This window comes from Corylus avellana, chromosome ca11, assembly GCF_901000735.1.
Source record: "Corylus avellana chromosome ca11, CavTom2PMs-1.0".
Taxonomy (NCBI): domain Eukaryota; kingdom Viridiplantae; phylum Streptophyta; class Magnoliopsida; order Fagales; family Betulaceae; genus Corylus; species Corylus avellana.
Window position 1 is genome coordinate 6,640,260 of NC_081551.1, and position 27,225 is coordinate 6,667,484.

The 27,225-nt window shown below is 36.6% G+C and overlaps 3 protein-coding genes and 1 pseudogene across 3 annotated transcripts; 2 read left to right on the plus strand and 2 right to left on the minus strand.

Annotated features, from left to right (window-relative positions):
- Positions 1-980: 980 nt before the first annotated feature.
- Positions 981-13,806, minus strand: LOC132165791 (protein TONSOKU). The gene is made up of 20 exons (XM_059576474.1): positions 13,337-13,806; positions 11,825-12,625; positions 10,960-11,136; positions 10,603-10,694; positions 8,941-9,039; positions 8,143-8,621; positions 8,012-8,055; positions 7,655-7,921; positions 7,413-7,557; positions 6,718-6,834; positions 5,701-5,807; positions 5,438-5,561; positions 5,230-5,339; positions 4,653-4,764; positions 4,329-4,433; positions 4,171-4,237; positions 3,948-4,068; positions 3,678-3,845; positions 1,874-1,991; positions 981-1,773 (listed from the first exon to the last, which is right to left on the minus strand). The coding sequence occupies exons 1-20, from the start codon at positions 13,607-13,609 to the stop codon at positions 1,244-1,246; spliced, it is 4,056 nt and encodes a 1,351-aa protein (XP_059432457.1). The 5' UTR covers positions 13,610-13,806; the 3' UTR covers positions 981-1,243.
- Positions 13,807-19,595: 5,789 nt separating this feature from the next.
- LOC132164948 (G-type lectin S-receptor-like serine/threonine-protein kinase LECRK3) lies at positions 19,596-20,909 on the plus strand. Its single transcript, XM_059575469.1, has one exon. The coding sequence runs from the start codon at positions 19,596-19,598 to the stop codon at positions 20,907-20,909; it is 1,314 nt and encodes a 437-aa protein (XP_059431452.1).
- Positions 20,910-21,790: 881 nt separating this feature from the next.
- LOC132164949 (protein CHLOROPLAST IMPORT APPARATUS 2-like) lies at positions 21,791-22,536 on the minus strand (annotated as a pseudogene).
- A 50-nt stretch (positions 22,537-22,586) lies between these two features.
- Positions 22,587-25,337, plus strand: LOC132164952 (G-type lectin S-receptor-like serine/threonine-protein kinase LECRK1). Its single transcript, XM_059575470.1, has 2 exons — positions 22,587-22,601; positions 23,083-25,337. The coding sequence occupies exons 1-2, from the start codon at positions 22,587-22,589 to the stop codon at positions 25,330-25,332; spliced, it is 2,265 nt and encodes a 754-aa protein (XP_059431453.1). The 3' UTR covers positions 25,333-25,337.
- The last annotated feature ends 1,888 nt before the right edge of the window (positions 25,338-27,225 follow it).

The window sequence follows — 27,225 nt, forward strand, 5'->3', positions numbered from 1 at the left end:
AGCTTTGACTATGATTTATCAGAGCTTTATGCTCTCTAATGATGTAAGGGCTTTATGCTCTTGATCTTTTTTCAATGAATGAATATGAAAGAGTCCCTTCAAAAAAAAAAAAAAAATGACATAGTATTCTAAGCGGTACTTGCCGTGTTTACAAACTGACGTGTAAAGGTCTCCAAACTAAATTATTTTTGCTTATTGTAAGGAATTAAAGCTGGAATTCAACACTAGGGTCTAGTGTCACCCCATATCGGGCATACAATTTAATTCTTGCTTGGAAATTTTCCAACTCCACATTTGGTCAGTTCATTTATTACAATGCTCCCTTGCTTTGCTTTTTATGTTACTTTTTAATCACTTTTATTTTTCAAGTCATTTTTCAGAATGTATTCTCATTCAATTTCCGTTTGCTTAAGGTCATAAACAATAAACATGTTTGGGAAAAGGGATTAAGCATTTGAGCTGGGAAAGTAAAGGTATTAAGCACCCTCGATGTGGTAATCTGAAGTTCCTTTTTGTGTCTGGATTGGTTTGAATTTGATGTATAGCTTGAGTTGAACATGTTCAAACCGATAACACATCTACGGCAGCTATGTAAAAGCAAGCCACTTAAAATCCCGCAAATTAACTAGTATAAAATGAATGCGATAAGTGAGCGTGACAAGTAGCATTAGTCAATTCAAAGCTCAACCCACGTCCAAAACCAGCTCAACTGCCAACCATAGGGTAGGTGTCCACTGTCAACCCATTCCTTTGAGTTGGGCATTTAAGAGAATCCAAGATATTTCTGAAAAAAAATAATAATAATAATAAAAAAGAAATACTAATCATGCTAGAAAAATGACTGCTGTAAAAAATGTACAAGGCAGAATATGGTATAGCTTCTGAAACACCAAGTACATACAACAGTGTCTTATGCAAGGTGTCAATACTCAATTAAATTATTGACAGAAAAAAAACCAGAGCCTGCTTCATTCAAATTCTTTTGCATTTGATTTAAATTCCAAGAACCTGTACATTTCTGTCAATTCTAATGTTTGGCTATCAAATAGAAACAACAATAGCCAAATGTTTAAGTTATATTTATGGCTCAAAAATGGGTAGTTACTATCTAGAAATGAACCCATGTGACATTTATCAGCAAAGCACCCTATCTTAGTCAGTATACAGTATATAATTCTCAGTTATTTCCGGAAGAACTGCCTCTGGATTCCCTCAAAGAATAAACTCCTGCAGCAAAGAAAACCTAATTCTTGCAGCAGGATTTCACACTACAGCACTTATTTCCCTTCAAGATTAAATGGATTGTCTTGTCCTCAATATGCCTCTCAGCTGAACCACCTCTTAAACTCGACCATGCGGTGTACAACGTTTCGGCAATTTGCGTCGAGAAACCATTATTGCTAAGATCCAGAAAGGACAACTTCTCTGCCATATGAACAGCAGTTGAAAGCTCTTGAATAAACTGACACTCATTCTTTTGACATGAACTTGCACAACTGTCATCAATTCCAGATGCAGCAGCGTCTACTCTAATTGGATCATCTTCACTATCAGCAACTTCAAGCTGATTGTAGTCAGTGTTCACAGTACATAAACCCTGCTGAGCATTGTCAACTTGTTCAGTTGCGCATCCCTTCAAAGAATTTTCAGATATGTTGAGTTCTTGCTTTAAGAACTCTGAGCTTCCCTTTCCTGTTAAGTTATATTCTAGACTATAATGTTTATCCAGATAGGCATTATCAGCAAGGCTGAGCTCTTGAAGAGAGCCGTTTCCTGAAAAAAAAAAAAATAAAATAAAAAATCAAAATTCAATGATTCAAATTTTAGTTTCTAGAGACTTGACTGAAAACAAAAGTGGGCTTGTGTCTTTAACCTGCTAAAGCCTGAATCATATGAAGAACTCCAGTAAGTCCAAGCTGACACTTCTTAAGGATCAAAACTTTTAGGCAACACCGAGGGTTCATAAGCATTGATGATAATACATTGGTACCCTGCATTAAATTCTTGTTGTCAGCTTCCATCGAACACAGAAAACTTACATACAAAATATCACTTGGAAGTTATTAAAAACAAAATCACTTAGAAGTACAACATCAGGAAAGACCTCATGGAAAAGATTTTTCACATTATCCAAGAGACTTTAATCTAAACAAACAAAAATATAGATTGTTTATTATGTCATCTAAACAGTGGTGGAGCCATAAATTTATCTTTGGAGGGGTCAAACTAGAATGTAATCACAAAATAATTTTTTTTTTTTGTTTTCGTTATATACTATGTTTATACTATATACAAAAAAAATTGATGAACATAATTCAAAATAGAAATGAAGTTTTTTATAATACAATATTTGGCTAATGTGATAAAGATACCAATTGTATGTATTGCAAAAAGTATATCCATCAAACATCATAAATATGTGCCAAGATTGATATATCAGTAAGGTAACATGTAAAGTACTAATACAAAAATACAAAACAAAGTATGTAAAAATTCAGCTTATCCTCTTTTAGACAACAAAAATAATCGAATCTGAATAGAAGTTTTTAAGTAATTTATCTTTTAATATAGACAATTTAAATTATTTATAAAAAACTCATCATCTATTCTGTTACGAAGTCTTGTTTTAACAACTTTCATATCTGAAAAGATTCATTCAGTAGTTGTTGTACACACTCAAAGAGTAAAAACAAGACAAATCAATCTATTAAAAAGATGGTATGCCTTTGATTTTTCTCTCTATCAATTTTCAACATAAATTTGCAATAGAATAAAATTTTGTAATCTCAGATGAAAATTGTGTGGACCAAAAGTAGTGCTTGTATTGCTGTTTACCACATTACATCATAACACTATTGGTGTTTATTTGATAATACGGTTAACTCTAATTGAATTTTTATTGTGCTAATTTATATTATTATACTTTAGGGTGTTTGTTAAACCACATTAAGTAATTATGTGAACCTAATATATACAATAACAGAGATAAAAGGATTGAAGGATAAAAACTTGTTTGCACGCGGGAGCTAATTTTGTGTTATATCATTTGAATGCTATAATTTACTATCTCTATGCCTATTTTAACATGCTAATTTATGCTCTACTATCTTTGCTTTAAACTCTACTGTGATCAACATGATATACAAGGGTGGAGGGAGGGGTGGTGGTGGGGGGTGGGGGGGTGTGGGTTGGTGCGGTGGTCTTTGGGGGTTTGATGGGTAGAATTGTAGAAACTTGTTTGCTCAGACGAGTCAATGCAATATTCTCTCAGTCAAAGAAAGAGAATGTTAAGGTTACATAATGTGATTTCATTTTGATGCCAACTTCAATGCATAGGTGGGAAAAGTTAAATTACAGAGAATATTTATCGTAGAAGAAAAAAAAAACACAAAAAACTTGAAGATAAATTTGATCTATTAAACTAATGAAGTAAATTTGCAACCATCCATCAATCATACAGAACATCATTAATCATAATAATTTTTGGAAAAGTGAAGATAGATATCTGAAAAACCACGTGAATAAATGGTGATAGATCAAGAAGGGCAACATATCAAGAATATTCTATGCTGCACTCCAGCAATACATACCAATCACTTGCAAAAGAAACCAACTGCAGGAACACGCATATGAGTATAACTGTGCAAAATACCTCTAGCAATTAATAAAGAACAAACCTCTAGCATAATAGGATTCCCTTCAAGGTTCAGCTCAAGAATACCATAAACCAGATCATTGTTAAGTCCGAGAACGTATTTAGATGTCAGTCCACAATATGAAACGTCAAGTTTTACATAGTCTTGAATCCCATTGAACAATGATTCAGTTAATTGTAATGCCCCATCCTGCAAATAGATCAATCGAGTCACAAGAAGCAGGAGATAAATACCTAATGGTGCACTCAAACTACAATAATAACGAGAAGACAGAATAGCATAAAAACTCACTGTTCCAATACCAGTGCCCCCAAGCATTAGTCCTGACAAACATGAGGTTTTAGCAAGCCGGCACAGGCTATCAACGACGGGCTTGCTTAGCTTTAAACCATTCAGACTCAGTTCTGAAAATCTACAGAAAACTGATCTTAATTTTATGTTAACATCAACTACTACTGCATATATATAGCCTAGGTGAAAAAAAAAAATGAATAAGATTTTAAATTGACTACACCTTTTCAAAGTGGCAAGCTTGACCAGTAGATTGATCATCGCATTTCCTGATACAGGGTCATTATATCCTACCAAAGAAGAGAGTTGGGCAACCTAGTAAGCTACAAATAAATAATACATTCAAGATTGTTAATGACCTACTTGATAAGTCAACCCTACCTATGCAAAGTTGTTCAAGTCCAGATCCAGCATAAAGTGCATCAGCAACCTTCTGAATTGTTCTAGACGTGATAGCACAGCGTTCTATATTCAAGCTACACAGGCCTGTGGAACAGAGAGCACAAGTGAGCTGAAGCAACAAACCATCTCCACAACAAGACTCTACATGCATATTTGATATGGATGACAAGTTGATATTAAATAGATGAACTCCACAAAGTGTAAACCAAATAAATCCACAAAAGAGTAGCACAAAGCTATTGATGGTTGAGAAGAAACTGAAACAATATTCATATTAACTGGGTTGCAGGGGAAGTGTTTTACCCTTGCATTTTTCCAAAATAGTTGAAAGGTAAGATCCACAAGCATCAGTGAGACGGTTCCCAGATAAATTAAGCACTTCCAATCGAGCAAATAGCACAGGGCATTCACAAATCTGAAAATTAGAAATCAGATAAAGAAGTAATGATTGTACTTTTAAGAGAAGATTATAAATAAAATGCATTGCCCAATATGTAGAATTTCATTGTTCATAGAACTTTGAACTACAGAATATCTGTATAACATATGCCAGAGTTGAAAACCCTAGGCATCAAGATTTTGTCACAAAAAAGGTACGACATTGATGGACACGCAAAACATTGTGCCTTTTTTTCAATATACTACCTAGCTGTGTCGCCAAGCAAGATCAGCTTCAACCTGATACTCGTATGCACTCTAGCAGCAAACAAAAGGGAAGAAAGAGGGAGAAAAAGGGGGAGGGGGGAGGGTGGGTTCTATCCAGTACAAGAAATCAATACTGGACCGTAAAAAAAATTATAAGTAAGCTGCATGCCCTAAAAGGCCTCACCTAAAGCTTTAAACATGCAGAAGCGTAATGGTTGCAAAAAGAGTTACAAACCTGAAACAAAGTAGTTGGACCAAATCGATTGCAATGTAGATCCAAAGTTAAGCCACCATAATTTTGGCCTGATGCAAATACTTGTTGAAGTTTCTCCATTGTTCCATTTCCTGGGGGGATAGCAAGCCAAAGTACAGCTAATACTAATTAAATAGTCACCATTCTAAAATTAATGAGAATAGATGAGCCATAAACCAGATATCATTACCTAACAAATTGTGAGAAAGGTCTAGCATGGAAAATGTTTTGAGGGCAAGTAGCGCATTCAACAATGGAGTTATTGATAAATCTTGCAACTCACATTCAGATACAACCACTTCATCGTCTGAAACCTGTTAAATGAAAAGTATTCATCCCAAATAAACAGATTGATTCCAAACCCCAAGCAAGAATAGCAATGACTTTCATGCAACACTTTTTAATACATATGTAACAAGAGTGTAAGATTTTCCCTTGTTAAGTAGCACCCACCTCCATTCTTTTATTGTATAGTTTCTTTAACAATTTCATGCTAGGTGCCTCAGATAACTCCTTGCAACTGTCAATGTACAGTTTTATCAAAGGCTTTTGAACCCATCCTGGAAAGATAATAGATGAATTAAATGCATATCTCACTAACAAAAGAATATATACGTGGGAAAAGGTTAAAATAGAATTAATGTGGAGCAATTCCTATTTACAAGATTAGCCTCTGCATTCCGACTTTAGAGACTGACTAAAAACATTGCAGTCAACATGTAATATAAGCAATATAAGTTAACAGGTTACCAATATTTCAGAACTCTAGTCCAGCTATATAAAACTGTTTTCCATGAATTTCAATTGAAATCACTACCTTGAAACATTTAAAAAAAAAATCATTCCCAGGAACAAGGATGTCATTTTATGAGTCATTATCATGAAAGTGCTTGTGAAGAGGTATTGTTCAACTGTATGAACTCTCGTAGGCAGAGTAGCAAAGAGAAGAAAGGGCAAGTAGAAAAAGATTAAAATTAAAAAAAGAAAAGAAAAGGAGAGATAGCACCCATCTCTTGGACTAGCATTCTACACAGCTTTTTAATTATATTCACGATAGATCTACCCAATAGCTTCCATTGGTTGGATTTTCCTCTTCAAACCACCATGAATCATATCATTTTCCAACATGTAATAGCTAATTACAAGAATAAAAATAAGGCCACCGCCCAATATTGTTCCCACTTAAGCAAAGCGGTGAGGAGAGACATAGCTATGTTCTTAACATTCAATATTTTGCATAAAAGTGGCCATTCTCAAGAATCAAATACACTTATGCCTGACCCCCAAGACTTTACTATTGCATTAACCTACAGATTGTAATACTCAATACCAACTGACACTTCAAGCAACAATCCAATTTCTTTTGGATTAATGATAATAAGTGCAAATCACCAAGAATAATCACAATAAATAATAACAAAGAAAGAATCGCAACATCAAGAAATGCAATAAAGCAGGTATAATGCATACCATCAATTGAAGCTTCAAGCAAGACTTTTCCCACATGATCCTTAAGAGTTTCAATTGTTTCAAAGGATTCTACAACTCTTCCACCACATTGTATTTGTTGAATTATGGGCAGCAGGCCTAATGAGAAATAATCCACCAAATTAGTAAACTCATAAATGATATGAAATGCAAAAGCATGCTTAATAGTGACTTGCTTGCTGCAAACACCAAGTTTTCATTCTTTCAAGTGATTTATATTACAAGAGAGAAGTATGCCGGTGGGCAAATAAAAAACTTGTGTGCCTCCATTAGGCATTTGCATGAACAGAAAAGCTAGCCAAAACTTAATGTGTACAAGCTCAGCTTTGTGCTTTCACTTGGAAAGTACTTAGGTCTACCACAAACGCCAATGTAGTTCACCCTTTAGTGATCCTAACATTAAAGCCAGCATAGTTTTGAGAAACAATACCGTAAGTACAAGCATTGCTTTTTTCTCAACTCATTATAGCAATATCATGTGGGCTGCAATGTCTAATACACCTTTCTCAAACACAAAAATGCTTTTCTGCCACTTTCGCATGCAGCACATATCATTTAGCAGCAACTTTCTTTGTTGGTTTAAGTCAGACAGTTTCAGAGCTGGATAATCATCTTATAGACCAAAAATTTAAGTAATGGCAATCAGTAGCATGTAATATTCCATAGCAAGTGCCTACCCTCTGATCTCTTTTCACCGGGAAGTTGCAAATAGTATAGGCATGCCAGTTCAACCTTCACGGAATCAATGCTCAACTTGTCACCATCCCTACAAGAGCCTGCTTCTACATTTATCAGGTCCTTGTCAATCTTGCAAATAATACACTGTCGTGAACAGCAGGAAAGATCATATATTAGCAAAATATGACATATTGCAGCCATATACACCTACTTGGATACAAATAATTGGAGCAACACTCACATCACGTTTATCACCAGAAGTATGCAACTTGGGATCAAAAGCATTATGTTTATGTGAGAGGTTCCCAGAAACTTCAATATCACGTTTAGAACCACTAGCAGCAAAATCAGATGCAATAATAGGCTCATCATTGCTTGAAGATCTGAATAGTTTGCTATTCTGAGTGCCTATATTGGGACTCCTTGATTTGTATGAACTTGTGCTTTCTTCGATATCGATGGGATTGCAGGACCTGGTGGCACATTTGGAGGCGGCCACTGAGACCTCCTGCGAAACTAAATGATTAAGCACAAGATAAAAAGAAACCAACTTGAACAAGGAATAATGCTCATCAAGGAATACAAGAGATTTGTTTACCTGAAACTTACAATCACGGCTGGCTGAATTATTTCTACTCTTAACTGCAAGTAGGTAAGGAATACAACTCAGCACTTTGCTTGTATAGTAAAACGTCTAAAGCACAAACTAGTAAATAACTTTAAACCCACATTCATCAGATGTAGCAACAGCCTCTACTGGCCCTCTGTCAGGCCTTCCTTTGGAGCAAACCACCTCATTTGGCATGTCATTTTCATCATCAGAGAGGATGAGACGAACACGTTTACGACCAACTGTCTGCTGATTACTAGTTGATTTAGATACACTTTTTGGTGAAGCTTTGGTTGGCCGAGTAAAAATATTGTGCTTTTCTAACTGAGCTGCTTCCGTTTTGGGTGAATCTTTATTGGACCGAAGAAGTGAAATCAGAGGTACATCATCGCTCAACTCTTCTACACTGGCTACAGACTTTAATCTACTAGAATTCGATTTACTCATGTCCTGTGAGCAGCGTGCACTAGATCTACTTTCTGAAAAATGGTCATTCCCTTCTGTGTCAGTTTCAGAGCAGCAATCCTCTGCCAGATTATGTCTTTCAAGCTCTTTATCTCTTGACTGCTTCAATTTGTCAATTAAAAGTTGCAATCTCCTACACAGTGGCATCTTCCTTTAAGCAATGTTATAAGTTACGTGGTATAAAGTCCATTAAAAAATTCATAAAACTCAATTATTCTTTCTTAAGATAATAAATCTATTGAAAAGCCCCTCCGGAGGGAGGGAGCACTGTGATGGTACTTAAGTTTGCTGAAGGAATTACCAAGCTTTGACCATTCACGTTAAATTATTGTGTAATTTGAATCAACGTTTTTGGCATTTTAATTTCCATTCCATAACTTCCAAAGTTCCACCTCCAAAGGCACTGAAATTTAACAACCTGTAAGATCAAGGACTGCCTGAACCAAATTTACCTGGCCTCTTCAACATTGTCAAATCTTATCATGTGGCTATAGTGCATATTCTCTAGTGCAGAAAGCTGTACAGAAGGAAGATTAGCTTCAATGGCAATCCTGCAATACGGGATAAACTGGATGAGCACAAATCAATATAAATCTGGAAAGTACACAAAGGCGCATTTGGTATGCAAATTTAAGAAATAAGGATTGTTACTGCTGCTAGAACTTCTTCCAACCCTAAGGGAATGCACTTTCTTTTTTCTTTTTTTTTTTTTGATAGGTCAGGGAATGCACTTCTTAGGTAACCTCTCCTCACATTGCTGCTAGAACATCTCAAACAACCTGCTGTCCTATTCAGTATTCTTAATTTCAGTACGGGTATTTTGGGAATTCATCAAAATCTGAGACGGGCCAGATATATGGGTTTTAGTATTTGGGATTTCATGTTTTGTAGTAAGGTTGGCTTCCTTGCGAAATAAGGATGTGTGTATTGGTATTGTTCCACCTTGTCTCTGTTAAATGGCTATTTGTAGGTTTAATTAGAGGCGAAGATAACTTGTAGCTTGTAATAGGCATTAGGGCTTCTTCTTTTTTGGCTTTTTTTTTTTTTTTTTGATAACTAATTGAAATTTCAATAAAAGTGAAAAGCGTTACTCAGGTACACAGGAAGTATATAGAAGAAACACCTAGGTAGAAGGAGAAAAAAAAAAAATTATGAAAACTAAGTTCCTAGAGAGCTACAAATGCAGCTGTCCAAGTATAAAGAGTAAAAAAGAAAAAGGACTTTAATCCTTGGCTTGTGAATTTCTTTGCGTTTGATACTCTGTTGGCTGTGATTTTTGGTCCTCAAGCATGCCCCTGTGGATTAGGAATACTTTTCTTTCTTTTTCTTGCTTATTATTATCACAAACTTGGTCCTACACTCCCTACCATAGTACAAGAACTAATAGACAACTGTAATTTGTTTTCTATAGCAAGTACCTTTTTATATATAGCAACAAAACAGCTATGCCCCAAGATATGCATGGCATATTGAATAGGCCACATTTGGCCAAGTGTACAAGATCAAAATGGTGAATTTTATAATTCCATATATGGAAAAGGCATCTAGGACTGCTAATGTGACATCCCAAAAAAGTTAGTTCCACATTAGGTGGGTAACTTGTGAAGATGTTGCATGAGAGCTTAGTTCCACATTGGTTCCTTAATAGGTAAAATTGAGCTTTATAAGTGATTTCAAGAAGTTTCATAATGTGGACTAATTCTTTTGGAGTAATAACGCAAATGTGATAATCACTTTCTTGAGTTATGATAAATGGTATCAGAGTCAACCTAGAAATACCATATGACACTAGGATACTACATGACATCAGCTTTGACAAGGGTGCTAGAGATTTGAGTGAGGAAAATTGTGACACCCTCACATTCGGTAGATGGATTGTGAAGGTATTGCATGGATACTAAGTCTTACTTTGGTTCTTTACGAGGTGAAATTGGACTTTTGTAAGTGATTTCAAGGAATTAAGTCCTTTGGATTGTGACAGCTAGGCCCACCATGAAATGACCTCCTCTTTCCAGGATTAAAACTAATTAGGAATCCACCTATACAAATGCTTCATAATTTTTCTGTTCAGTATAATAAATGTCCTCCAGAAAAACCAAAGAATAGATAACTACCTGTAGCTCTCTTCAAATGCATCTAATGCTCCTGTCCAATTACCATCACTGTCCAGAACATCACCAATGTTGATTTTTGCTAATGCTTGCCCCTGAAATAATATCATCCAAGTGAAAATACATCACCATGGATGGAACAACCCCATATAATTCAAGCATGATGCCATAAACTATCCTACAGGATTATCACCATTGCTGAATTCTAAGCAACTAAACCTAAACATAGAACTTGTTTAACAAGTCACACAAATGAATTGTAAGAAGTGTCCAGTTATAGTTCCATGCTATATCTTTATCTAAGATAAGGTGTTATGTGTATCATATATTAGTAGATCATAGAGCAAGACACCAATTTACCTCCAAGTTACCAATTGACTTGTATATTTCCCAACTCCTCATGTACCATTTAATGCTTCTGTCTAATTTTCTGAGCTTCTGGTATGATTCTCCAATAGCCAGAAATGAATCACTCAGCTTTTCCTTGTCACAAAGTTCAGTCGCAACTCTCTTCTTCCTTTTGGCAAATTCCCGAAGCTGAACATAAAATTTCAAATAAGAAATGGGACAACACTAAATTTCGTAAGAACAACTTTAGGGAGTTTCCCAGAGTACTCAAGCCTTACTTTAATGATAAATATTGTGTATCTAAAACAACAATTAGTGGGTATTTAATTGGTGTGATGCTCAATGTGAAATTTTGGGTCTCAAATAGCCCTCTCTTCATAATTAGCTAGAAGAACTGCCTATTGGCATCACACACACTTCCACACACAGAACAAGAGCCACCATTTTACCTGATTAAGTTTTGAAAGCAAATCCTCTTTCCATTATGTTAGAAAATCCATTCCAACTAAAATATATGATTATTATAATTATTTCAAAAACAAAAACTGAAAGATTATGCAAAACAGATAGCAAGACGGAACCCAACCATTCTGGTTAATGAAACCAATCATATGGTGAAACACACTCTTGACACCTGTATACAAACCCATCTTAGCCAAAAGGAAACAAGCTTTGGAAGCCTGATGAACAATTGCATGTTGAAAGATCATATCTAGTCAAACACGGATTTGCAAGCCTAATGGTGCTCTATCTCAAATAAGAAAACAACTTTGACTCCATCCAAAATATTTACAAGATATCTCTCATGCTGAAATGCCACCTGGCAGTTAAGTAATGCACAAAGGAAGAGAAAATGTACAGGGAGCAGAATATATACCTTCACCCATGCAAAGATCATTCTTGATTTCTCTATGAGAGAATCAAGACATGCATTCTGCTGAAGCAGACACTTCCTCTCACGTGGTGTTCCTTTTGCAGTGGCCGTCTCTCTTGTCAGCTTCTTCAGCTTCTGCTCTTCTTTTTTCAAGTCATTCATTACTTTAATAGCTTCTTTTACAGTTTCAATATTTTGATCAATTTGCTTAGCCAAAGCATCCTCATCTTCCATGGATTTTGCCAGTTCAAGCGCCTTCTGGTAGCAACGAAGTGCCTCCTCATACTTTTGAACCCTATAATGCAATTCACCAAGATTGATATACCCCTTTGCCTCCCCTTGACAATGCCCAATTCTCTTACAAATTATAATGTCCTTCTCAATGTGCTCCCGAGCTTTATCCCACATCCTGAGCTCCATGTAAACATTTCCCAGGTTGTGATGGAGCCTGCTGCGTGCATCATTGTCTTCCTCTACCTCTTCGTCCCCACAAATCTGTAATCCTATAGTTAAGATTTTCTGGGCCTCTTCCAAGTTATCAAGATCCATTTCAAGCATTCCTATGTTATTATGTGCATCAATATATTCCTTGAGGAAGAATTTACTATCCTTAAAAGATGGGCTCTCCTTTAGAGTCTCCACAAGCTTCATGGCAGACTTAAAATATTTCTTGGCATTCCGAACTGAGAGGTGGTCATTGTCAGATGTCAAAAACATTTCATGGTAAGTACGACCAAGTTGGGTACTGGCCCTTTGCTGCTCAACAAGGTCATTGGCATCCTTGGCTAGCTCTAAATGCTTCTTCTGAAAGCAAAATTAACAGAGAAAAGTTCAATTCTATTAATCAGAAAGTATTGCTTACTGTATCAACTCATGATTGATAATTTTCTCAAACTTCCATTTTCCTATTTTTCTCACCTAAATCAGACGAAGATACAACAATTGGTATCATAGTTAAACTATTGATGAACAAGAAACAGAAACCCCATGCGCAATTTCTTCTCACACAACCGCCTATTTCCTTGAGCATAGGTTCTCATATGTTAAACCCCAAAAGAACAAAAGCCACGCTACTTAAAACCTCACTTTCTTTCATTCTCACTCTTTCTCAAAAACCAAACAAACACCAGAGTGTCGGATTTTTTTTATTTTTTATTTTTATTTATTTATTTATTTATTTTTATCATTTGGGGCCCCATAGTACAACAAACCTCCCCTCAACCGTGCTCGATACAACCAATCGGCTTACCCAAGCTGATTTTTTATCATCTTCAAACCAAAGAACAAGGATACCCTGATTATTTCTTATCCCCAAAAAAATAGGTAGAGTTTTAGCCTTAACAAATCACTTTTTCCAGAGAAAAAAGAAAAACAAAAAAAAGGAAAAAAAAAAAGACCCCTCGCTCAACTGGATTTGGTAATAGTTTCTCAGCAACCAAACTGCAGCTAACTTTTTTTCTCATATTTTCCCTCATTCCCACCCCACAAATAAAACCAAAAACCCAAAAAGAATACCTGATAAATGAGGGCTTGCTCGAACTCCTGGAGGCGAAGATAGACCTCCCCGAGAGACTGGCAGGTGGTCAAGAGCTGCTTCTCCGGCAAGTACTTGACTGACACGTCGTAGTCGATGCGCAGCCACTTGAGCGCCTCCACGTACTCCCCTCTGTTCTTGAGGATGTCGCCGATCACGTTTGCCCATCGGGCCTCCTCCTGTCTGTTCCCCTCCTCTTTTGCGCTCCGAAACGACCTCTTCGCCGCGCTTAAATTGGCGTCGTCCCGACCCATTTGCTTTAATCTGTTTTTGGGCGATAAAGGGTTCTGAGAGGAATTGAATGAGTGAAAGAGAAAGATGTGGGTGAGACCGTGAGTGAAATCTATCGGGGTTTGAAGGGTTTCTGTGAGATTTGGGGGTGTTCCTATTGGATTTTGATTTTGATTTTCGTTTGAGAAAGATTTGAGTGCGAAATCAAACTCCCGCCAAAACTCTCGCCTTTTTTTCTGATTAATGACACTAGCTGCTATGGGCTCGTGTGTTTCATAATGGGCTTTGGAATTTATTTATTATTATTATTTTTTTGTACTTTTAGAAATATTTTATAGGGTAATTACTTTTTGCTCCTATTAACTACAACGACTTGACACTTTTTTCTCATGAACTACCAACTATGACATCTAACCCCATCAAATTACTATTTTATAACAAAAAGCCCACTTCCGTCAGTCTAAGGGGTTAAAATTGACAGTTAACGGTTATGTGCAAATCATGTGCCATTTAAATTTTTTTTTTTTCCACTTTTGCCATCATTTTAAATTGTTTTCATGTGTTGGATTTGGGTTTAGGAGGGTATAAGCGTCATTTTTTCGGTTTGAAGTGAGGGCAAAAGTGGAAGAATAAAATTTAAAATGGCACATGACTTGCACATAACCGTTGACCGTCAATTTTAATCCTTTTGACTAACGGAATGAGGCTTTTTGTCATAAGATAATAGTTTAATAGGGTCAGAAGTCATAATTGGTAGTTCATAGGAAGAAAGTGCCAAGATGCTATAGTTCATAGAAGCAAAAAGTAATTACCCCTATTTTATATTTAACTTCAAAAAATCTTGAAGCTAAGGGTTTTCTTGGTACTTCTTTTGCCCAATTTTCATATGCTTCTCTCTTCGGTGAGTCCAATTGGAAAGTGTGTGACCCCCAATCAAGTTGGGCATAAGAGCATTATTTGCAGTCTCACTAAAATTATTTTTTGGTTAAATTAGTGAGATAATTTGGTGAAAATGCTTAAAATCTATCTTTTTTAGCCTCACTACTTTAGCCAAAAAAAGAAATAGTGAATGAACGGAACCCACTATTAATAGTGAGTACTATTTATTCAACAAATGAATAAAAAATTACTTCTCTCTACACCTTTTTCTTTTTGGTCTTTATCCTCCTTCAATAGTTAGAAAAAGAATAAATAAATCTTTGAAAAAAAAATATATAAATGGAATAGTGAAAGTAGATTGTTAAAATAGTAAGGCCGTTGAGGGTGCTCGAAAATAGTGAAAAGCTTAGCAAGTGTAATCTAGGATTTTGTCTTTTACATTCATTATTTCTGCCTAATTCTTGGCTGCACTATCTGTGTTCAAAACGATAATAATGTAATGTCTTTCAAATTTGTTTATCACACTTATTTTATATTGATTTGAATAATGATATAAGGAGAACTAGAGTCTTCCCAAATGTGATGCGGCATTTAAAATTACCATTAAATTTGAGATGATCATTATTGAATTTTGATCTATTGGTGATTTTAAATACCACATCACATTTGTGATGACTCTAGGAGGACTCTAGTACTCCTTATATCATTATTAGTTTTTCATCTCAATCACTTAGAAAGAAAGAAAAAAAAAACCCCACTTAAAATAGAGTAAAGTTATACAATAGACACTGGTAGTCCCAAGATCCGCCAAGTCCGACGTGGCCTTGTGCCACGTTCGGAACTTTTTTTTTAAAAAAAAATTAGGTTACAAAAACGCATCTGTGACTCTCTCTCTCTCTTCCCTCATTTCAAACAAATCTCTCCCTCTCTCTTTCCTCTCCCCTCATAGGCCACCGATGACCACGACACCAACCAATGTGAGAAAGAAAGAGAGAGAAGATGGATTTTGACACCGGCGCTCAGTGGCCATTGGTGGGGGGAAAGGGAAAATGGAGTTAGATAGTGGGTTGAGAATTTCGAAATTTGGGGATTTTGACGGTAGTAGCTCGTCGCCGGAGATGTAGGTGGATTGTCAGCTGTGCTCGCTATTTGTGGTCTCCGGCAGCCGGCCATAGGTGAAGAGAAAGGGAAGAGGAAAGAGAGAGCTTTGTCCAAAAATGTGGAAAGAGAGAAAGAGGTCGTTTTCTCAAAAAAAAAAAAAAAAAAAAAAAAAAAAGTTCATTTTTTGTTTTTATTTTTTATTTTTTTTTTAAAAAAGTTCATTTTTTGTTTTTGTTTTTTTTTTTAAGGTCCAACGTCTGCCATATAGTAGGACTCCTTAAAATATGCTACATGAACAAAAATAAAATAAATATAAAAATTAGCGTTACTCCTTCACAATTTAAATATAGCACTACTGAACTAGAAAAAATAAAAAATAAAAAATAGCACTACTACTGCAAACTACCCGTAAATGATATATATATATATATACATATATATATATATATATATATATGTACGGGTAGTTTGCAGTAGTGCTATGTGTGCGCGCGCTTGCTTGCTTTAGGAGATATCTTCTGGGTGGTGTAGATATAGTGGGAGGGAGTCCCACACCCAGAGAAGAACAAAACGAGCCCCACGGTAGACATTTTATGATATGCAACGAATTAAGATCGAGCACTTTCATAGATGCAAACTAATCCCAAATCTAAACTCCCACTTTTGTTTATAAATAACAAACTTTGTAAACACAACAACAATTCATTACCTCTCTTCTCTTGTTTCTATCTCTTATTATTATTATTATTATTATTATTATTTTGTTTTTAGGGTTATATAAAGGAAGAGACCCAAGATGTACTCTTACCATTTCAATTTTATAATTTCGTAGCCTAAGATCCCATTCCAATTACATGCATCTGGACTTGTAATAGTCTTATGGCCATGTGATACAATGAACTTTAATTTGTAACACAATTCAATTTTTCTCTAACGAATAAAGCATGTACCTAGCTTACATGTGCCACCCGTCCCGCACATGTCCTAATTAAATGAGAAATGCTATAGTTTTTTATTTATTTATTATTATTATTTTTATGTTCTTCTGGTTCTAAAAAAAACTTACATACCCTACTCATCCTTAAAAAAAAAAAAAAATGAAGCAAAATATAATATCCAGGTAAGACTAGAAAAATACTAAGAAAAAAAAAGAAGAAAGAGGCAACATTCCTCTATTTAAATTATTGAGAAATGTATGAAGAAGTTTCCTTTGGTGCGTGACCCTAGCGCCACGCCGAAGCCTATATTGTTTGACCGCAACCTACAAAGCATTGGGAGAGATTTGTCAAGTAATAACTAAGTTAGTTCATTGATACAAGTCCCAGCAGAAATTTCAATAGAAGTATAACATTTTCTTCCTATTCCATGCCAACTTTCAGCCATTTAATTTCAACATTAATTACATTGTTCCCTCGCCCGTCTTTGAAGTTTTGAAGTTTTCAACATTAATAAGTTTGTTCGACTTGGATATAAATGTTAGTTCAAATGAAATGGAAAATATTCATTTATTGTAAAATGAGGGATAATATTGTCTTAACATTAAAGTTGAAGGACAAAATTTGTAATATTACTCATCTTTTTACACTAAGTGAATACTCTCAATTTCATTTGAAATGACGAGGATCCTATTCTATCTAAAGAATGAGGTACTAAGGTATAATTAAAGGAGAGCAACTTCTGTGGGGTTGAAACACAAATCCACCCCTTTGTACCGCCAATAAAAAGTTGACACCTAAGTTTATCATACCAAACCTAAGCTTAAGAAAATAATAAAAAAAAAAACACAAAACCACCTGATCATACCAAAGCTGAGGCAAAAATAAAAAAAATAAAAACTAATTATTGTTATTATTATTATTATTATTTTTTTTTTAAAAAAAAAATAAAAAAATTAGAAAGGGTGACTAGTTACAACCACACCCATGGGATCAAAGAGGTGAGGCCTCCCAAGGAAGTTGTCTCCAGGTGGCTCTGGGTGGCACGCTGCCACCTCCCCATAATATGGTGATGGTGAGCCAGCCCACCAGCCTCTACTCACCACCCTCCCACTGACAGCCACTCCCTTTAAATTATTTTTCTTAAAAAAAAAATAATAATAATTAAAGTTGATATAACAGGTGGGTTTTTTTTTTTTTCTTAAAGTGTTTCATGCTTAGGTGTCAATTTTTTATTAATGGGTACAAAAGAGTAAATTTGTGCCACAATCCCATTAAAAGTTGAATAGGATCCTCTTGTTGAAGTCTATTGAGTAGGCATTTGGATCCTCTCCAAGCCGTTTGGATGGGAGGGGATCCATTCCTTGTTATTGCAGGGACATAATTGTCCTCAAAAAATTTTTGGGGACAATTATGCCCCTGCAATAACAAGGATTGGATTCCCTCCGGTCGAAATAGACCGGAGAGGATATCAGTCCATTGAGTAGGTGGAAACATTAATTACATTGTGAGGCGTCAAATTGATAAAAGTATGTTCCTAAGTCCCTGCAAAAATTTCAATAAAAGTATGCTTGAACACTTTCTTCCTAAGTATTCCATGCCAACTTTTAGCCATTTAATTTCAACATTAATTACATTGTTCCCTCGCCTTTGAAGATATAAACGTTGATTCAAATAAAATGGAGAATATTCATTTGTTGTAAAATGATGGGTAATATTGTCTTAACATTAAAGTTGAAGGACAAAATTTATAATATTACCCATTTTTTTACTTAATGAATACTCTCAATTTCGTTTGAAATGACAAAAATCATATTCCATCTAGAGAACCGGGTACTAGGGTATTGTTAAAGGAGAGCAACTTCTATGGGGTTGCCGCACAAACCCACCCCTTTGTGCCACCAATAAAAAGTTGACACTTAAGTTTATCATACCAAACCTAAGCTTAAGAAAAAAACATAAAACTACCTGATCATACCAAATCTGAGACAAAAATAAAAAAATAAAAAACTAATTATTAATTTTTTATTTTATTTAAAAAAAAAATTAAAAAGGGTGGCTATAGGCCGATAGCCACCCAAAGTGGGGAATCGGAAGGGTGGCCCTAGAGGTGGCAGGGGGTGGCCGTGCGCCTCCTCCCTCTGGGGGTGTCTTGTTGGCCACCACCTCCCCCCGCATACAGCTACCCCCTTTAAATTATTTTACATAAAAGAAAAAAAAAACTAACTAAAGTGATATAATCAGGTGGTTTTTTTTATTTTTTTTAAAGGTATTTCATGCTAAATTTGTGCCACAATCCATTAAAGTTGAATAGGATTCTCTTGTTAAAGACTTAAAGTCTGTTGAGTAGGTAGAAACATTAATTACAGAGGGTGTGTGGTCCTCGTAAGTTTGATTGTGCATTGGTGCGCCGTGCGCGTCGAAGTCTGCGGTTCTCGTAAGTTCGACAATTCCGTCTTTGGACTTCTGTTCGTAGAAATGAGCACTGACCCAGTCCTCGGATTTTACTTTTTATTAGAAATAGTTCTTGGACTTAATTTAACTCAAAAGTTAGTTTAAGAGTTGAGATTTTTCTTCACCCTTATAAATTACCCATCTCCTTAATACCTAAGCAATGTGAGACTTTCAACACACCCCCTCACGTGTGGCAGGAGGATATCCAAACCGACACATACAACAATAAGAGATGGTGATCGACAGCCAATTAAACAATGTTGTGATATCATAATAGGAAAACAAAATGAAAGAGAAGAACTGATTCTCATTTACTCGATAAACAAATGGAAAGAATTTTCATCCGAGGAAATTTGTGTCCTTAATTCAAAGTCTATACTTTTGATTTGTCTTGTGGGTCGACTACACAGTGGGGTTGCTCGACTGCACACGGTTTGCTAGCAAGCGTGAGCAGAGGGTGCGTGTCAAACCCAATCTGTAGACAATTCCGTTTTTGGGCTCCACTTCGTACACATGAGAACTCAGTCCTTGGATTTTACTTTTCACATTGGGAATTTCGTGATAAACCCAGTTGTTCGGAAAGGAAGTAAATAGTAGAGAAAAGAGAATTACATTTACAGAGAGATCTCATTATCTTGTTATGGATTTCGTCACTCTGTTTCTCATTGTCTCTGCATTTTTTACTGCTTCAGCTCAACAAATTCAGTCTAATGTGAGCCGAGGCTCTTCTCTAACACCCACCACAAACTCTACGTGGTTGTCACATTCTGGTCTCTATGCCTTTGGATTTTACAAACAGGGCAATGACTACGCTGTTGGGATTTTTATTGCCGGAATTCCAGAGAAGACTGTTGTCTGGACTGCAAACCGTGATGGCCTACCAGTCTCCAACAATACTACCTTGCTTTTCGCAAGCGATGGCAGGCTTGTCCTTCAAATGGGACAAGAGCAGCTGGCTGTCGTAGCTGAATCTTCTGGGTCTGCTTCGGCTTCCATGCTAAACTCAGGCAATTTTGTCATCTATGATTCCGATCGAGGAATAATATGGCAGAGTTTTGATCACCCGACTGATACCCTTTTACCCAGTCAACGTCTCTTAGCAGGTCATGAGCTATTTTCGAGTATTTCAGACACGGATCACTCAACGGGTATCTTCCGTCTGAAGATGCAAAATGATGGAAACCTTGTTCAGTACCCGGTGGATACTCCCGACACAGCTCCATATGCTTACTTTGCAACTAGTGCAGGTGGCTTTGGAGATAACGGGACGCTAAACTTTGATGCTGATGGCCATCTCTACTTGCTAAACGCTACTAGTTTCAACATCAGGAATCTGACGGATGGAGGATATCCTACAAAAGAAACTATTTATCTCATGAGAATTGACGTTGATGGGATATTCCGGCTGTACTCCCATAATCTGACACAGAACGGAAACTGGTCAATTGTATGGTCATCTTCATCTGATGTGTGCGATCCAAAAGGTCTTTGCGGATTAAATAGTTTTTGTGTTTCATATGATCAAGAGGCTGAATGTTTATGTTTTCCGGGATTTGAAATGGTAAACGAAGGCAACCGAACTGCAGGCTGTGGGAGGAGCTTCTCTGCAGAAGGTTGCAACAACAAAAATGAAGATATTAAATACAGCTTTGAAGAAGTGGCTAACATCACATGGGAAGATGTTTCATATTCTGTTCTGTCAGTACCATCCAAAGAATCTTGCGAACAAGCTTGTTTGGAGGATTGTAACTGTGAAGCTGCGCTATTCAAAGACAGGACGTGCAGCAAACAAAGGCTTCCATTGAGATATGGGAGAAGGACACAGACTGATTCAAACATAGCTTTCATCAAGGTAAGTATTTCTACACCCACTACTCTTCAAAACCTCTCTGATGGGGATTGGGGATTGGGGGGCTGCTGGACGATAGAAATGGGAAGGGGTTGGTTCGGTTGAACATAAAAATTGGGTGGGTTGCTTCACATGACACAACACATCTGTAAAGCACCCCAAATTTCAACACATCCCCTCACCACCAAAAGAAAAAACACCCAACCGCATGCAATTTCGCCACCTACAAGCAATACCTAACCTGAAACACACATTTCTATTACTTTATTTATTTATATTTTTTTAATCAAAGCAAAACCAATTTCTGAAGAGAGAAAGTAGAGAGAGAAAAGACACGAAACTTCACATGAAAGTGGGTTGCTTTGGGCGAAATCTGGCAACAGCATTGTGCTGAGGGGGTGGTGGGTTTTTTAGGGCTAGAACCACGGGGTCTTTTGAAAGGTGAAAACCGAAAAGAGATTTCTTTTTTTCGATTGCTTTTTTCTTTTTTCGTTGGAGAATAAGATGCAGTTCTTTTATGGTGTATATATATAGACGAGTTTGCTATCATGAACTACCCAACTGTTAAAAGAAAGACATAAAACTTTAACTAATATGGAACCCAAAAAATTATTTTGCTAAACCATGTAATGAAAATGTAGAGTAGAAAAAAAAAAAACCAAAATACTCTGTAAAATGCTAGGTGCAATGATGGAGTTTGGTGTTAAAGTATAAATTAAATGATTAAATTTATCACATTTTATTAGCTTAAGTTTTTGGGGAAACTTCACTAAGGACCCCCAAACTTCCACCCGTTTTGAAATACCCCCTCTGAACTTCAAAATCTCTCAATTTAGTCCCATGAACTTTCAATTGCTCTCAATTTGGACCCCTCCGTCTAAATCAATCGTTAACCTCAAACGGAAAATGAAAAACGTGACCTGCACGTGACTTTTTTACATGAACTACCCATTATACCCTCATACTAACTGCGTTAAATGTCCAAACTACCCTTTTCGAAAAAAATCCCAAATTAAACCTAAAAGTGAAATCTCGTTCTTCAACTCCATGGCCGGCGGCTTTTCGACCTTTTCTTTTTTCTTCTCTGCAGAATCTGATGAATGCCTGTGGAATTTGGGAGAGATTTGGCGGATATCCACCACTGGAAAACTCCACCAGTTACTCTCATCAACATGTCTCAAAGCTCTCACTCCTCTTGCCCTGCTCATCTCAAAACCCATTTCAAATTTCACACCGAAACCCAAATCCCATTGGAAATGGATTCCCATACTAGGAATTCTTTTGGCCACCACTACAATCCCATTTCTTTTTAGAAATCAACTTCCCCTGGGCTTTAGCATGGATTTTCACAGAAATTCACAACCTTGGATTGGATTTGGAAACTGGGTTTTTCTTGGATTGGTTGGTGGAGTAGGAAACTGGAACTGTTGATGACCCGAAAGGGTAGAAGCAACTCGGATGACTTGACCAAGAAATAATCATTTTGTGCGATGAATTTGCGAGGCTTTTTGAGGTGTTTGGGGGAGAAGATGCTGGGTTAGGCCGTGGAGAGGACGGTTGTAGCTTCGTTGTAGTTCTGGTTGGGCTGCTTTCGAGAGGTTCGGGGTTTTCGAGTGGAGATTGCGAGCGGGGAATTGCTCGATTCTGACAGAGTCAAAGAAGGGGAAGAAGAGTGCAAGGTTCTAGTCGATGTTGATGGGGATTTGACGATGTCATGTTCGAGAGCCAACATTTTTTCCGGGAAGGTTCCGGCGAGCTTGGGAAATCTCTTCAAAGGGTATAATGGGTAGTTCAGTGGTAAAAAACCACGTGCAAGTCACGTGTTTAGGGTTCCGTCTGAAGTTAACGATTGATTTAGACGGAGGAGTTCAAATTGAGAGCAATTGAAAGTTCAGGGGGCTAAATTGAGAGCTTTTGAAGTTCAGGGGGGGCATTTCAAAACGGGTGGAAGTTTGGAGGTCCTTAGTGAAGTTTCCTCTAAGTTTTTAGGACAAGTAATAATTTAACATGATATCAAATTCAGAGATCATGAGTTCAAAATAAAATTTAATCATTTAATGTATAATATTAAAAGAGCAAGACATAAAAATGAGGAAGGGAATTTTATTGAATACTACTCGATCCAAAGGTAAGAGAGTCACCAGTACACACAAGAGGCTCGGTAATATTTCTCACTGACTCGTATAGAAAACTAAAAGAACCGAATACATCAGAATGATCAGATAATGATAATACAGAGACGACTATTCTCCAATGATGCCTTTTCTTCTCCTCTCAGGTATCTACGAACGCAGCAGAAACTCAATCCGTTGTAAAGCCGGGCTCTTTGTTGACAGCTACGGTCAACTCTTCATGGCTATCACCTTCCCATCTATATGCCTTTGGATTCTACAAGCAAGGCAATGGTTATGGTCTAGGCATTTTTCTTGCTGGTCTTCCACAGAAGACAGTGGTTTGGACAGCCGACCGAGACAAACCTCCAATTCCAGCTGATTTTAAATTGAATTTCAAAAGTAATGGACGACTGGTTCTGCAATCGGCACAAGGCACAGAGACGGGCCTCGCCAATTTCCCGGTAGGTGCCAGCTCAGCATCGATGCTTGACTCCGGCAACTTTGTTCTCTATAATTCTACTAATCATATAGTATGGCAGAGTTTCGATTACCCAACCGACACCCTTTTACCAACGCAGAGTATTTCCGCCGGACAAGTGTTGTATTCCAGTCTTTCACACTCTAACCAGTCAACCGGCATATTTCGTCTCTTGATGCAAGAAGATGGATATCTCGCAATGTACCCAATTGGAACTCCATACACAAAGGATTATGGTTATTGGTCAGCTGGTATAAATGGACAAGGAAATGATGTGATACTAAAACTTGATGATGATGGTCATCTCTATTTGCTCAATGGCGCTGGCGCTTATATATGGAATCTAACATTGGGAGAAAGTTATACAAAAGGTTTTATCTACCGATTGACAATTGACCCCGATGGGATTTTGCGGCTATACTTTCACAATAGGAATCAGAATGAAGATTGGACAGTCGCATGGTCTATGCCAGATGACAAGTGTGCGCCTAAGGGTCTATGTGGATTTAATGGATATTGTGATTTAAATGTTCAGGGCGTTGGTTGCAAATGTCTTCCTGGATTTGCGTCGGTCAACCAAGGCGATTGGGGTTCAGGCTGTGAAAGGGATTTCACTGCAGAAAGTTGCAAAAACAACAAAAATACCATGGAAGCAGTGCCTAATACCGTATGGGAAAATGATAATTATTCGGTTCTCATATCGTCAACACAAGAGAATTGCAGAGAAGCATGTTTGCAGGACTGCAACTGTGAAGCTGCACTATTCAAAGACGGGTTGTGCACAAAACAAAGGCTTCCTTTGCGATTTGGGAGAAGACTACAAAGAGATTCAACGGTAGCCCTCATCAAGGTGGGTACATCTATAGATAGAAATCTGCCAAAGGAGGACATCATAATAGTGAGTGTTTCATTTGTTGCTTTTGCATTAATTGTCTTAGCAATTTCTGGAATTGCAATTTACAGATATCGTGTTTGGTCATACAAAAGGATATCTAATAATGGAGACATTGTCTTGCGTGAGGATTTTGCTCCAAAATCATTCACTTACATAGAACTTGAGAAAGTGACTGACGGTTTCAAGGAAGAGCTTGGCAGAGGAGCGTTTGGGACAGTATATAAAGGGGCAATAAAGAATGGCGACAGCGAGAAGAATGTAGCCGTCAAGAGGCTTGACAAATTGTTGGCCGAACGGGAAAGAGAATTTCATACAGAGATGAAAGTTATTGGGAGAACACATCACAAAAACCTTGTGCGTCTATTGGGTTATTGCCATGATGGACCCAACAGGCTTTTGGTGTACGAGTTCATGACAAATGGGTCACTTGCAGATATACTCTTCACACCTGAAAAACAACCTTCTTGGGATGAAAGAATGGAAATTGCTCTCAACATAGGAAGAGGAATTCTTTATCTCCATGAGGAGTGTGAGCCACAAATCATTCATTGTGACGTAAAGCCCCAGAACATACTCATGGATGAAAACAGGTGCCCAAAAATCTCTGACTTTGGATTGGCAAAGCTGTTAAAGGCAGATCAAACTAGAACCTTTACAGACATTAGAGGGACAAAAGGATATGTTGCCCCAGAGTGGCATCGGAAACGGCCCGTGACAGTCAAAGTAGACGTGTATAGTTTTGGAATTGTGCTGTTGGAAATTATATGTTGTCGAAAGAGTGTGGACCAAAATCTTCCAGAGGAAGAGGCAATTCTTGAAGAATGGGCATACCAATGCTTTGAGAGTGGTGAGCTAGGTAGACTAGTGAATAATGAAATGGTTGACAAGAGACAATTAGAGAGAATGGTTAAAGTAGGACTTTGGTGCATTCTGGATGAGCCCTCACTCCGCCCTTCAATAAAGAAGGTTCTACTCATGTTGGAAGGGACCATTGATATCCCAGTCCCTCCAAGTCCAACATCATTTCTATGTACCGTATGATTCCAATCCCACCAAATCATGCATCCTTTCTTTGTGTCTTCTAAAATGTGCTTGTACTTAAAAAAATAAGTCTTGCCTAGTGACATATATGCCTTAGAATTGTGTCAATGTTTTGGTGTAAGCATCGAGTCTTTCTTTTAAGTACCATTTTGAATTGCATTCTTGTAGTAATGCTCCAATAAAGAATTTTCTTATCAGGTTCTTCTTTATTTCAAAAAAAAAAAAAAAAAAGGAAAAAAAAAGTGAAATAACAAATAATTCTTGTAATCATGACCATGTTAAGTTTCATCCTTGCTATCCTCCCACGATATATTTGGGTCTCCGACTATCTCTTCTTCCAATACTAAATATGCGTTTCGGTACTTAAAATGTATTTGTATCATCTCATTTAGCTAGGGAGTACTACTCTTAATTATATAGGAACATATGCTTTACTATCTATCATTGGCCAATAATTTGACGTCTTTTGTCCCTTTGGGCAAACTCAAAATACACTGATGGGTGTTTGAATGTGGGTAATCTTTAGGATTTTTGGGAATTCTAAAAAAATTACCTCATTTGGTTGCACTCAAGTGGAGGAATTCAGATACTCAAGGAAATGTGGATTCCCTCCCACCTGAATTTTGCTGGAAATGTGGATGATAAAGGTCTTAAGAAACTTTCTTTTCTTTCAAATAACAAAAAAATGCACACATTCCTTTTAACACAAAAAAGGAATCATTGAAACCTAACTCTAAGGATTTTTTATTTATTTTTTTCAAATACAAATATGCACACATTCTTTTTAGAGCAAACTTCACTAGTCTATTTTGTCGCCTTTTACATTTCTCCCAAAAGTTTAAAAAATTTCAGTTTAGTGTATCAAACTTATAAACTACTTTGACTGTCATTAGGGTCTGGGTTAAATTTGACTATCAACGCAAGAATTGACTCTTAAACCCTTATAAACTTTATGAAATTACAAAATATCCATTATGTTCTTGAACTTCACTTACAGAGTCGAGTGCTTTCCTGCCATTTCCATCCAACACACTTATACTTTTCCCTCTTCAACATATTTTGTTGCCACGATATCTTTTGTTGCCCATGTCTTTGTTGGGAGAAACAACAATACACAAAACTTCCTTTTTGTATGAATCTGCAAGAAACTATAAAATAGAGCAATATATATTCGGAAAATATATATCCAAACAGCACAAGCACAAGACACATGATTTTCTACGTGGAAAAACCTAGGGGTGCAAAGACGGTTACGGTTAGCGGTTAGTGGCAATAACCGCTAACTGTAACCGCCTTAGCGGTTAGTATATTTCACTAACCGCAACCGCTAACCGCTTAACGGTTAGCGGTTAGCGAAATAGATAACCGCTCGCTAACCGCTTTTTTTAAATTGGGCTTATTTTTACCCTCATTTTTTTTTCTTGTATTTTTAATATCTTCTTGGGCCCAATTGCTATAAAAAGAGCCCATATTGAAAAATCACAAATATTTGACACAAAATTTACATTTACTTGTACTTTAAAAAAATTTCCTTAAATATTAAATCATAACTGGTTAACTTTTTTAAAAAAAAAAAACTAAAAAAAAAATTCAACACAACATACAAAAAAAAGTTCAGAATTCAGACAACTGTCAGTAACTTTGAGAGAGGCTGCTCAGCAACTTTGAATGATTTTGAGATTTCGTGAGATTTGGGGTTGGAAAGAAATAGATGAATATATACAGGTGTAAAACGACGTAGTTTTGCCTTCTATATAATATTTTTTTTTTTAAAAAAAAAAAGGTTAAAGGATAAAACTATTAACTATCAATAATTCAATTTTAAAAAAATTGTACAAATGGTTCAAAAAATTCAAAATTGTTCAAAAAATGGTTAATTTTTTTTTTTTTTTT

What these genes read in the sequence shown, in the direction of transcription:
- LOC132165791 (XM_059576474.1), bottom strand. Translation starts at nt 13,609, where the DNA reads ATGGGTCGGGACGACGCCAATTTAAGCGCGGCGAAGAGGTCGTTTCGG. An exon ending in AGTCAATTGGTAACTTGGAG is followed by an intron (nt 10,695 to 10,959) that starts GTAAATTGGTGT and finishes ATATTATTTCAG; the next exon opens with GGGCAAGCATTAGCAAAAAT. An exon ending in GACAATGTTGAAGAGGCCAG is followed by an intron (nt 8,622 to 8,940) that starts GTAAATTTGGTT and finishes GCCACTGTGTAG; the next exon opens with GAGATTGCAACTTTTAATTG.
- LOC132164948 (XM_059575469.1), top strand. Translation starts at nt 19,596, where the DNA reads ATGGATTTCGTCACTCTGTTTCTCATTGTCTCTGCATTTTTTACTGCT.